The sequence below is a fragment of the Leucopleurus acutus genome (genome assembly GCF_964270905.1).
Source record: "Leucopleurus acutus genome assembly, chromosome: 6".
Classification (NCBI taxonomy): domain Eukaryota; kingdom Metazoa; phylum Chordata; class Mammalia; order Artiodactyla; family Delphinidae; genus Leucopleurus; species Leucopleurus acutus.
This window is the reverse complement of record NC_139149.1, coordinates 52112168-52126091: the sequence shown is the minus strand read 5'-3', so window position 1 is coordinate 52126091 and position 13924 is coordinate 52112168. Positions and strand designations below refer to the sequence as shown.

At 37.0% G+C, this 13924-nt stretch overlaps 1 protein-coding gene across 1 annotated transcript in view; it reads left to right on the top strand.

Annotated features, from left to right (window-relative positions):
- Positions 1 to 11435, top strand: part of SLC38A11 (solute carrier family 38 member 11) — a gene marked incomplete at its 5' end in the record, with an annotated part of 52573 nt that extends 41138 nt beyond the window's left edge. The window contains 2 exon segments of the mRNA XM_082840916.1: positions 2823 to 2954; positions 11128 to 11435. Coding sequence (XP_082697042.1) covers positions 2823 to 2954; positions 11128 to 11421 — 426 coding nt within the window. The 3' untranslated portion in view covers positions 11422 to 11435.
- Between the last annotated feature and the right edge of the window lie 2489 nt (positions 11436 to 13924).

Genomic DNA, 13924 nt, shown 5'->3' with positions numbered 1-13924 from the left:
TTTACAAAATTGTTTTTTGGCTAAAATGTTTTATAAGTAAACATGTTTTAAAGGCACCACAGGACAGATTTGATGAGTTTTATTAGTTTTAAAAAACTAAAATATTTTATTTTTCATGAAAACCCAAAATTCAATTTAAACCATTAGTTTTACAGATATATTTTATTCTATATTTATAAATTTATAAATGTTTATGTTTATGTAAATATAAAATAAACATTTCTTTATTCATTCATAAATTTATAAATGTTTATTATGATAAATATATTTATCTATTTATACTTATATACCATATAAAATAATAGAGAGTATATTATTTACTTATATCTGTATATTCAGATATTTCACTTATAAAGTCAACTCCAAGTTATGTTACATAGCCCACCTGAATTTGTAGAGGAAGATTAGGTAAAAGAGAACTAATTCTTTTTGTGTAAAATTGGATAATGTGGCTTGTCAGGAATCCCTTATACAGTATGCTAAAAATCCACTGTACCATTTAGCAGAAAAACATGATCCTGCTTCATAGTGGTTCTTTCAGGAATCACACTGAAAAGGCTTAGTCTTAGGATCTATTCCTAGAGGCTGTTTACACAGTGCACCATGTCAATGGGTCTAATGTGTGAAGCGAAATGCCTACAGAGCTTCAGACACACTAACTAATGGGCAGGCTTCTAGAGGCACACCAGTGCTTACCTTATGCCACTTCTGCAGATAGGGAACTGCACAAGAAAAAGGAATGAGGAAATGTTCAGCACTATGTACATCCTTTGCAGTTAATCACTTGTCCTCACTTACAAATGTATAACTCATAGGCCAGCTCTCCTCAAATATAGGGAGCAGTAGACAGAACTTGATGAATATCTTTTAAATTGAAGAGCCTTTAAAATTTTTGCCAACTATTGTTGGATGCCAGAAATGGTTTTATTTTAGTTTCTGCCCAGTACTTTAGGTTCAAATCTGATCTCTAGATCAGCAGTAATAAATGGTGCATTCTCATGTGGTTTCTGGTGAACTGCTTGTGGTCTGTCAGAGTCACTCCACCTGTATAGCTTATGTCTTCAGTACTTAGAACTTGTGTTTCCTTTCTAGCTGCCATGACAGGAAGACAGAACTGAACCAAGATCTCTGCCATGGTAGCAAATACTAGGCAGAGGAACTTTGCATATACCTCACCCATTCACTTCCTTTTTCTTTCTCTCCTTTCTGCACACACACACACACACACACACACACACACACACAAATATACAGTTGGCCTAAATATTATCAAAGCTGTTTCTATTCACAGGTAAAGTAGCCAACCAAGTACAAGGGTGCCACCAAGCCAGTCTGTGCCTAATAAATACTCTCACTAGCCTGCCCCACTCAGTGATCTTCATCTATAAGAATGAACTTCAGGGGCTTCCCTGGTGGCGCAGTGGTTGAGAGTCTGCCTGCTGATGCAGGGAACGCAGGTTCGTGCCCCGGTCTGGGAAGATCCCACATGCCACGGAGCGGCTGGGCCCGTGAGCCATGGCTGCTGAGCCTGCGCGTCCGGAGACTGTGTCGGAGTCTGCGCTCTGCAATGGGAGAGGCCACAACAGTGAGAGGCCTGTGTACCGCAAAAAAAAAAAGAATGAACTTCAAATTAGTTAATATTTGGAAGGACATTACCAATTGCAAAACCATAAATGAGTAAGAGTGATTAGTATCCCCATTTAATTATTAACAGTTATGGCAGTATCCTGTCAATGGGGGACTGTTACTCAACTAGGAATGCTACTTATCACAGTCATTAAGGTCCCCCAGCATCTGACCCTCTCCCACCATTTCCAATACTTGTCTCATGGTTCTTTTGCATAAAGCTACCACCCTATTCAGGCTGTCTCCTCCTTGTCCCCCATAGGTATCTTTATTGTTCTTACCTCTTTGCTCTTTTTCACACTGTTGCCTTGGTCTATAATTCTGTTCTAAATCCCATCCATGTTTCAAGTCCTACCTCAAGCCAAGGTAGGACAAGCACATTTCAGGAATACTGTAAAGCCAATTACTCTCAGGGAAACAGATCTAGATAACTAAAGCACTGTCTAGTTCTGAATTGTATTTGATCTTTTTAATCTGTCAAAAATTGATCACTATTTGTTTCATTAGATTGGTTGGATCTCTCCAATTAGGATGTTAATTTCTGAGACTAGGAATCATCTCCTAGACATTTTCTCTTAGCAAGTCAGTAAATAAGTAACTGTTGATCGATTTCCTGATCGGAGTATCAATGGAAAATGGTAATCAACTCTTCTCCATTTTTGTTGAGGAAAGGCGAGATAAAACAGACTTGGCTTGTATCAAATAGGATTTAGATTATATGAAATTAATTTCCTATTAGTAAAGGATATTACACACTCGTTATTATTAAAGGATATTGTGCTAACCCCTTCCTTAGAGGTCATTCAAATAATCTAAATAGCATCTGTAGTTTGTGTAAGTGGTAACCTTGTTGGATTCAAGGAGGAAGGATAAGGTAACTTCCCAAGGTCTCTCTTACACTTGAGAAATATATTTATACACACATTAGTATGCCGTGTTCTGAGTCTGGAATGTAATCCACTGCCTGTCTGATAGTTCAACAAAGAATACTTGTTATTGATATGTGTGTGTGTCTATGTGTAAATACTTTGGAAACGATAGAACATTCATTCATATGGCTTTGGCTTAAGATTTGATTGATTGCCTAATTGGTAGTATTTTATACAGTCCTAACTACTATAATATAAAATACTCTCTTAATAAGTCCTGCACAACTCTGAGACTCCCTCTCTAAATAATCTGTTTATATTTGGCAGGTAATTGCCAATGTGTTTTTTGGTGGGACTCTTTCGTCAGTTCTCCACATTATCATAACAGTAGTTATCATTACTGTGGCCACACTTGTGTCATTGCTGATTGATTGCCTTGGAATAGTTTTAGAGCTCAATGTAAGTACATTTAAAGATTCTAAGAATCCCTTTTACAATAATGTTTACATTTAACATGAGGTGTATTTTCCCTTAACAAAGGTGTCACTTTCTAAAGTGGAATGAAAATGTGTTTGTTATATTATAGTAAATATTTATAAAGATGATATTGTGTACTTTATAGGACTATATTTTTAGAGCAGTGGTTCTCCAGTGGGGGAAATATTGCCCTTCCCTCTCCACCTGCAGGGGACATTTAGCAATGTCTAGAGACATTTTTAGTTGCCACAACTGGGTAGGCTGGTGCTAGTGGTATCTAGTGGGTAGAGGACAGGAATGTGGCTAACCATCCCATAATGTGCAGGGTAACCCCTACTACAAAGAATTATCCAATCCAAAATGTCAGTAGTGCTGAAATTAAGATATTGGTTTAAAGGACTTTTTTCATATTCTGTTTTCTGTAGAACATACATATTACTGAAAATAACAATAAATTAAACGGATCTGGAAAGTCCTATGCAGAGTGAAGATAGGTCTAGAGAGATTAATTAAAATATGTAATGAAGAGACTTATATCCACACCCCACATTCACTTACCCTGGCACAAGTTCTTCTTTTTTTCTTTGAAGTGTTTTTTTCTCCCTCTAGACTTTATTTTGTAGTCTCTACTGCTGCTTCCCAAATCTAGGTCCTCATCATATCACATCTGAATTAGTACTGGCGTTTTGCTTCAACTAGCATATATTTAAGCTCTGCTTCCAATTTATCACCATCCTGCTTAAAAATCTCCACTTTCCTACCAACAAGCATAAAATCTGTTGCCTTTATGATCTGACCCCAAACCTTCTATGGAAAGTTTTTTACCATTAACTTCCCATAAGTTGCCCTCAGCTCTAGTCGATCTTATTTTTGACCTACGAGTAAGCCATATTAATTCTTTCTTTTATCCTTTGGCTTATGTTTATTCTTTCCTGTAATTATTATTTTCCTTTCCTTTCTATGCAAATATTACAAAGTTTTAAAATTTAGTGCATTTTCTAACTTGTTTATTTGTTGATCAGATATATATTGCATAATTACAGTTGAGCCTTGAACAACATGGGTTTGAACTGCACGGGTCCACTTGTGCACAGATTTTTTTCAATAAATATGTACTACATGAACCTCAGTTGGTTGAATCTGCAGATATGGAGGAACCAAGTATGTGGAGGGCTGACTATAAGTTATACACGGATTTTCGACTGCTCAGAAACCCCTTAACCCTTACATTATTCAAGGGTCAAGTATACTGTATTCCACACAACAGAGATACAAGGATGGGAGGAAATCAGAAAGGATCCATGCTATCGTGGAGCTTACAATCTCACAAATAAAAGTTCAGCTGCTATATAGGCAATGAAGAAAAGAAAGAGGTATAAGTAGACTCTGAAAAGACATTTTTGAGAAAAGATTGACAGAATTTGGTAACCAATTCAACTGGGAGGACAGGGGGATAGAGGGACACATCAAGAATGACTTCTTGGGATCCAGCAATTCCTCTTCTGGGTATTTATCCAAAGAAAAACAAAAACACTAATTTGAAAATATATATGCACCCTGAAGTACATGGCAGCATTATTTACAGTAGCCAAGATATGGAAACAACCTAAGTGTCCATCAATAGATGAATAAATAAAGAAGATGTGGTATGTATATGCAATGGAATACTACTTGGGCAAAACAAAATGAAATCATAGTTGGATCCAGAGTGTATTATGCTAAGTGAAATAAGTCACACAGAAAAAGACAAATACTGTATTATCTTACTTATATGTGGAATCTAAGAAAGATTAAAAGAAAAATGAAAACAGGCTCATAGATACGGAGAACAAATGAGTGGTTGCCAGAAGGGAGTGGTGAGGGGGGTGAAATAGGTCAAGGAGATTAAGAGATACAGACTTCCAGTTATAGAATAAATAAGCCATGTGTATGTAATATACAGCATAAGGAATATGGTCTATAGTACTGTAATAACTTCGTATGGGGACAGATGATTTACTAGACTCATTGTGGTGATCATTTTATAATGTATGTAAATGTCAAATCACTATGTAGTACACCTAAAACTAACATAATATCGTATGTCAACTATATGTCAGTTTTTAAAAGTGACCAAAAAAAAAAAAGAATGACTCCTTGGTTCTACTTTGTGGAAGTAGGATAATGATGGCATTTGGTGAAACATGAATAGAAGTGAATCTACCACTTTAGAGTCTTTCATCTTCCCCTTCTACAGTCCTAATGAAATTTCTACTCAGAATCACACCACTTAGCATTTATCAATCATGCCCCCACAGGGAGGGCAAGCTTTTCAGATGGAATCCCAAGTTATCATTTACTCACTCCACTGAGAGTTAAGGGGAAGGGGGAAGGTATTATTGTCAGTGCCCGAGACACTGTTCCCTCCAAGTGCCATTTGGATTTGAAGGTCCAGGCAAAGGTAGTGGAAGATTCAGTCAGGAACACTATTGGGAATTTTCCTGCATCAGAGTATGTGGAAAGTAGGGAGTAGGCAGCTCCCCTGAAACCGCATGGGACTAGGGAAACATCTATTCCATTAGCAATGGAAAAAAGGCTCATAGGAGAGATGGATCATTATCAAAAGTAACTTTTACCTACATCCTAATTTTGCATAGGCCAAAGGCTAGTAGGTTCACTCAAAATCATTTCATGTTCCAACCTTGGTCTACATAAAGGGATGACTGCTACCTAAATGTGCTAACTTGATTTATGTATTATCTTGTATTATGTATTATTTGGACTGTCCATAAGCTTGCCTTGCCTATCTATGTGCAAGTTCTTTGGAGACAAGAATGGTACTTAGCTGCCTCCTCCATCTTCCACAGTATATAGCACAGCGCCAAGAACACAGTGCTCCAAATTACTGCATGGGCGATTGCCCTTGGGAGCACAGTTGAGGAACTATTTCTACAAATGCTCCTGGACATAAGAGACATTCTTAGTGTAGCACTAGGAAATTAAGTGTTACAAAAAATTGTTGGGGTTGACAGTAATGGTAACCCTCTAATGATGCTGAGGACATGATCGACATGACTCCCAGCTCTGTTATTTCTTATTTTGTGAAATGTCTCGTTTGAGTTCGCATGTTTGTTTGTTTGTTAGAATATTGTAGGATTGTCATATGAGAGAAAATGTCTTTATCAAGTGCCTTGCCACTCACTATTTTGATAGCCTAAGAACGTTTTGTTCCCTTTAAGTTAAGCAAGCGTACACATATTGCTTATGTTTCAGGAATGATATATTTTTGTAAATTTGACCATTACTTTCTGTTCACTGTGAATCACACACAATAAAATTATAAGCACATAATCACATTAAATATTCCCTGTTATGCTTATGTTGAAATTTTTTGTGGTTAAGACAGAATTCTGGTGTTGTAGTCAAAGAATAATATTTGGTGAATATCTGTTATAAAGTCAAGATCTGAGCTGGCTTGGAGGACTATTTTTAAAAATTTAATACATGATTCTAGATCTTTAGATTTTTTAAAAACCTGGTTATATAAACATTCATAAAAAACAGAGTGTTAAATTGTCATGATCTAATAACTCAATTACACTAGTTTTAAAGCACTTTGTAGGAATTCATAAAATCTAAGATCTGCATTCTCTTCCAGACCACTTGAGTGCACATTTTTCCGGTCAACAAATGTCTTTTGGTTAGCACAATATCATAGTCAGGTCTTTGTTCAACTCCGTTTTGTGTGGGCATTTGTCATGTTTCATAAAGCCAGATCAAGCATCATTTCTGTCAGTAATGCAAGCCAGGTCACGCAACACTTTCGAAGTAGCTAAAGCATGTGGTGTTCCCCTTCTGAGCAACAGTGTGAGCTAACATGTAGGGAGCGTTTACTCTGTGCCAAGTGTTTTGCATGCATTATCCTCTTAATCTGTATTAATTGTATAGATGAAGAAACTGAGGCACAGAGTGATTGGAGTGATTAAATAGGTCACACTAGTTTTTTTTTTAATTAAAGTATAGTTGATTTATAATAGATTACTTCCAGGTGTACAACATAGTGATTCAATATTTTTATAGATTATATTCCATTTAAAGTTAATATAAAATAATGGCTATATTTTCCTATGCTGTACAATATATCCTTGTAGCTTATCTATCTTATACATAATAGTTTATATCTCTTCATCCCCTTCCCCTATCCTGCCCTTTCTACCTTCACCCCTCCCCACTGGTAACCACTAGTTTGTTCTCTATATCTGTGAGTCTGTTTCTTTTTTGTTATAGTCACTACTTTGTTTTATTTTTTACATTCCACATATAAGTGACAACATACAGTATTTGTCTTTCTCTGATTTATTTCACTAAGCATAATAGGCTCTAGGTCCATCCATGTTATTGCAAATGGCAGAATTTCATTCTTTTTTATGTCTGAGTAATATTTCTGTGTGTGTGTGTGTATGTGTATGGATACCACACCTTTTTCCATTCATCTGTTAATAAACACTTAAATAGGTCACACTAGTTTTAAGTGGTAGAATCAAGAATAAGTAGAGGGCTTCCCTGGTGGCGCAGTGGTTAAGAATCCACCTGCCAATGCAGGAGACATGGGTTCGATCTCTGGCCCAGTAAGATCCCACATGTTGCAGAGCAACTAAGCCCGTGTGCCACAACTACTGAGCCTGTGCTCTAGAGCCCGCGAGCCGCAACTACTGAGCCCATGTGCCACAACTGCTGAGCCCATGTGCCACAACTACTGAAGCCCGCGGGCCTAGAACCCGTGCTCTGCAACAAGAGAAGCCACGACGAGAAGCCCACGCACCAAAACAAAGAGCAGCCCCCACTCGCCACAACTAGAGAAAGCCCGCGCACAGTAACAAAGACCTAATACAGCCAAAAATAAAAACAAACAAATAAATTTATTTTAAAAAAAAAGAATAAGTAGAATATGGACCTTTACAAATGAGATGTGTAATAGAATCAGACCTTCAACTTGCAAAGTTAGGGGAATGCTGTTACTTAGTATAACTAAAATAATACAGAATAAATTATTCAGGGTTATATTAGTTATTTAATAAAAAGCAAAACCCCATTTAGAACTTAGCTTCCCTTTTATTTTATTGTTTTCATGGCAGCAGACAACGACATATTTTCCAAGGCAAATGCACCCTCAATTTTAAAGGATTCATTTTAGAAACAAATAAAATAAATGTAGGTTCCATTCTTGGTAATAAGAATCCAGCATCTTGGCACTGACGTTGCTCTTAGAGAGAAGAGGCATCTGCAGTAATTGGGTCCTATGGGTTTCTACGTGCAGCAGAGCAAAGAGAAGAGATGAAGCAGCTGGTGCTTGTGGTCAGAGTAACCAGCCCAGCAAGCACTGTGTGCAGCTTACAGTGGAAGGAGGACAGCAAACCAGTTACCCAGCAAAAGCCCACATTCAGAGTGAGGGAGCCATAGTCCAGGCTGCCAAAGACCTGTGAGCTAGAGTTTCTTTCTAAGGTATAGGAACACATTTCACGAGTCCAAATTGATTACTGAGTAGAAATTTTCAATATGTATAAGCATTCTTTTATTTAGTTTTCAGCTTCCTTGCATAAATGAGAGGTTTATATTCAGGTAGGAGAACTCAGATACTTTTCCAATCTGTATTGCCCGTAAAGATCTTCAACACTTTCTGTTATTTCCCCCTTGCAAACTACAAAATGCGCTGGCTTCTGTGGTGTTATTATCAAAGGATAGTGCTTTCCCCCCACCCTTTATAATTAAGGCTATATTTTCTTGGCTCTTTGATAAATTGGTATGGTATTTATGTCCTGTCAAGAAATTTCAAAAATTATCCCAAAGCCAGTGGTGTAACCTCAGGCAAGGCTATATTAGATAGATCAAATTAGCTGGACTCATTTGTAGGGAATAGAGCAGATGGAACTGTTCTATCATTTTACTGATGATCTTAGGTCCTAACAACAATCTCTAGCAAGACGGAGCTCTCAAATATTAGGAAAGTAACCGCTATCAAGACAAGATACTCGACTGGACTTCTTCCAGTACAAACATCAGCTATACAGTTTTCCCACTAATTCCCACTACTTTCTCAACCCTTAAAAATTATGGCATAAACAGAACACCCATTACTTTGCACTGCCCAGCAAGTTAGGTTTGGAAGAGTCCCAAATGCTGACTGATGACAGCTTCTTAGCAGCAGCTGGTGGCAGTTTTCATCTTGATAGCACTTTCACACTCCACAGTTCCAGATGAAGTAGTTTCACATGTTTGTTCCTATGAAGAGAAGAGACTCTCTCTCTCTCTCTCCACACACACACACACACACACACACACACACACACACACACGCACGCATACATATATAATTGTTTTCAAAAATTATTTCATAGAAATCAAAGGATAATTATTGTAAGCACAGATTGAGTTCTACAGTATTTTTTATAACTTGAAAAACATTGTCAGTTTCAAGTGACATGATGGAGCCTAAGGAATCCATAATTCATTTAACTCTGGCCATATGAAAACTAATCCTTTATATGCTGTGTACCTTTGTAGGTAATCATTTGTATTCATGTGCTATGAATAGCAAAATTATATTGTCCATATATTTTAAATTAGAATATGGTACCTCTTAGAATTTTCTCATTCTTATATCTCTGACTGTAGAAATATTTTCCATGAAGTGTGGTCCCTTCTATTCTTCCCCAGATTTTTAGATGCTGCCTGGCTAGTCTGACTTCATAATTTGTCCCCCTCAATTGATATTTCTCCAGACTTTTGCTGTTTTTGTAAAAATAAAAAAGTTACATTTTTGAAATCATAGTCGTATATTTCTTGTATGAGAGTAGTAATTAGTGTAAAATACAGTAAACTTAGTAAATGGTGATACTGAGAAAAATCTTTCTTTTAAAACTATTTTTAAGGTCTAATCTGTTCTTTTACATCATCCAATTTCAAAATCAGTTTTCTATGATTTTTCCCTAGGGACAATCTACCAAAATAATGTGTCAAAAGCTTTCAAACCATAGTGATAGGCATATAGGGTTTCATTATACTATCCTTTCTACTTTTCTGTATATTTACAAATTTCCATAATAACTTTTTCAGGTATGGAAAATATATTTTTTATGGAAAGCTTCTTTTGTATTCTAAACCATATCATATTGGTTATTGTGTGTTTTAAAAATTTTCTGTATTACGGTTTAAGAAGATATCATTCGTCATATGTCATTTGTCACATCATATAAATATATTTTGTTAATAATATGTGTTATGTTTTGTTTAATATATAATTAATTTTTAACATAATTAGAAAAAATATTACCTAAAGTGCATTAAATTTTAACATTACTTCATTCACAGAGTTACTAGTGCAGATTTGGCCTCCTCAAGGGGAAAGTCTCTTTCCTTTGAAGTCAGTAACTCTTGTTCTTTCTATAATAGACAACACCACTTCCCATAATTTTCAATCTAACATTCCTCCTCAGGTTGGACTTATCCGTAAGCCAATGTGGGGGAAGGGTGAATGAGTCATAGTTATTTAGTTCTGCTGTCAATTTTCTAGGGTAATAATGTGTTTAGTTTTACTTGAAAGAGGATTTAGAAATGCTACTTCATGCTAAGTACCCTTAGGGGTACAGTTTTCCTTTCTCATACAGACAGGCACCTACTTTCATACAAAGTCAAGGAAAGAGGAGAGGAGAGATAAGACGTTATGCCCTATATACACCTCCCAATAGTCCCCTTTTGTACACAGCTCACAAACAGACCTCTCAGCTTTGAATGGCATAATAGATAACCAGCAATTTGAAATGAAGAGTATAAGGAAATATGATGTGACTGAAAATATGGGAACTTTTAAGAGTTTGCCAGGAGTCAGTCTTACCATCTGCTTTATTTTATATTATTTTCTGATTATTATTTAAGCCTGATATACTATTATATTATTTTGCTTTTCTCATTTGTAAATATACCATCAGTAAGGGAAAAACCTATTCCTAAGTCTTTCTTGGAATTATTTTTCTTTCCTCTGTTTGATTTAACTGAACCTATCAAACGTTTAACATGCATGTTATTTGATGACAAATACATTTTGTAAATGTTTTTTAAAAACTGTCCAAGGAACGCTCCATTCAGTAACATTATCTTATTTCTTGTTTTGAATACGCAGGGTGTGCTCTGTGCAGCTCCCCTAATTTTTATCATCCCATCAGCATGTTATCTGAAACTGTCTGAAGAACCGAGGACACACTCAGATAAGATTATGTCCTGTGTCATGCTTCCCATTGGTGCTGTGGTGATGGCTGTTGGATTTGTCATGGCCGTCACCAATCCTCAAGACTGCACCCACGGGCAGGAAATGTTCTACTGCTTTCCCGACAATTTCTCCCTCACGAACATCTCAATTTCTCATTTTCAACTGACAACACAACTTTCAATTTTAAACGTCAGCATCTTTCAGTGAGTTGCATGTTTTAAAAAATAGGTATTTTTCATAGACTTCTAAACTGCGCAATAACATTCACACATGTTTTAGTCTCTATATTATAAAAGTATTACTTTGGCATTTATCAAGACTTGGTTTTTCTTTACTCTTTAGTCCAGTATAAAAGATAAAGGGAATTCCCTAGCGGCCCAGTGGTTAGGACTCCACGCTTTCACTGCCGAGGACCCTAGTTGGGGAACTAAGATCCCGCAAGCCACACAGTGTGGGGGAAAAAAAAAAAAAAGATAAAAAGGAAAAGAAAGTTGAATGTATTTTATCTTAAACTGGGACAAAATAATGTTTTGTTCTCATGACGGGGCTGCGCTAATCTTAAATGCAGGAGGAGCAGTGAAGCCTGTGGCGTCTGCTACCAACCTCCCAAAGCAGTATTCTCTTATTTAGTATGTGAGCCAATATATTGTGCTGTAAAATGAGTAGATGATTGTGGGTTGCAATGTTGTGTATGTGTCCTTTATGAGAAAAATACGTTTTTTGTCTTAAAAGAAGGACTGAAAGGGAAGGAAAACTCAAGACTATTAAAGAGACTAGATATCCCAAGAGCAAAGTGAAGCTGTCCGTTAGGATTTCAGCAGCATCCCTTGTTTAGAGAAAAGTGAATCCCTGGAGAAATGAGTGAAGTCCTTCACATGTTACAAAGCGTGACTAATAGACTAGGTATACAGAGCCAGGTGTGTGAGGGAGCAAAATTACCTCGCAGTTTTGATCCTGTGGGAATATGATGGTGGTACCATTAAATGAATTATAAAATGGGGGGAAACCACAAGTTGTTCTAAGGCACAAGCTTAAAGAGATCAGCTCTGCATCAGCTTTGGACCCGTTGAATGTGAAGTGCTGGCAGGAATAAACAACTGGAAGCTGAACTTTCAGACTAGAGCCTTGAGAGAAGAATCAGGGCACAAAAGAGGCAGTCTCACTACTCTGGGGGGTCCTCAGAGAGATTCTTGGGCGCTCTCGTTGACTAGATTCTCCAGAAGCAGACAGTTAGATGGAGTTTGGCCTTCGGGGTATTTATTAAGGATTATAACTAGTGGGACAGAGGGGGAAAGCAGGATCAGGTGGGCAAACGGAACTGCAGTGCAGGCTGGCAAAGCCCCAGACAAGTCCATAAGGAGTCTGGAGCATACGTGACCCATTAGAGTTGTCTCAGTTCAAATGAAATAGCCAAGTTTTAATACTGCTACTTCCATCAGTCCTTGAATGTGGGCAGCTCTTTGCAGCTGAGCAAACCCCAAAGGGACTGAGAGCTAGAGGTGATCTGCTGGTGGCTGGGACACTAATACTTCCTTGTGCGGGGTCTGGGAGGCACAGCTGTGTTTGCCACAGCTGACCTCAGTTTTTAATGAGAATTTTTTTATATCTCTTAAGGGGGATTTCATGTTTTCATATCTATAACAATCTTTTAAAAGTAACAAGAAAATTTGGGCCCATCTGGATGGCTACCTTAAATCAAGTAGATTTAATTTCTCACCTTTTCATCTGTATTTCAATCAAGTTGACACTCCATAGTACTGTTTTAATTGTTGTCAAATAGTGAGAAAATATCACAAACAGAGAATACACACCTGACGTATCTGTAAAAATCACAGGCCAAAAAAAAATATTCCCACAGGAAGTGTAAAAGGGATAGTTTCACAGCAGTTTGAATACAGACGTGGTGAAAGCTGAGTTGTCATGTGACTAATAATAAGAAAGGCCTCTTGAAAGCAAAGGAAGCTGCCCCTTAGCCGGCAGGGCCGTGCTCAGGCTTTGCGTGGTAGCATTCGCTTCAACAAAACATCATCCGGGTCACTAAATTAATTTAAACTCTATTGGCTGTATAGCTTTTCTGTATTTCATTTGTAGAGTTGTTTTTTTTATAGTTGGTTAAGAATCATAAGGTGATTTGTGTCCATTTTTAGATCAATACATGTTTTGGTAAAATGCTTATAAAAATACTTTCATTCCATACTGAGGGAATGTAAGAAATTTTTGAAGCAGTCCTTCTCTACATTACTCAGGACTGAGAAAGACTGACCTACATAGTTGTTAGATAAAGTCATGAGAGAGATTTCCAAGGGTGTACAAAGAAAAGTACGTCAAGGATAACGTAATTTAGTACTTAACCTTCTATTATCTTGTACTCTTGCTATTGCTTCAGATACATTAACCTTGATTCAAGTAGGTGAAAAGCTCCGGGTAAGAACTGAGTGCTGCATTAATGCCTAATATATATTTGTTCTGGTTTTGTGTGTGTGTTTTCCAAATCAGCTGCAGAACAAGACTACCTTGGGCCCAGTTATTAGCTGCAAGGATTACCACTTTCAAATTATGATAGAATAAATGTTACAAACACATCTATTTCACAGGAATACTTACGTTTATTTTGCCAGTGTGCATAACTTTGAGAACCACCCCCATCAATTTAATGAGATTTCCACTGAAACTCATTCCTTCCCTGCTACTTCTTGCCCTTAACAAAACA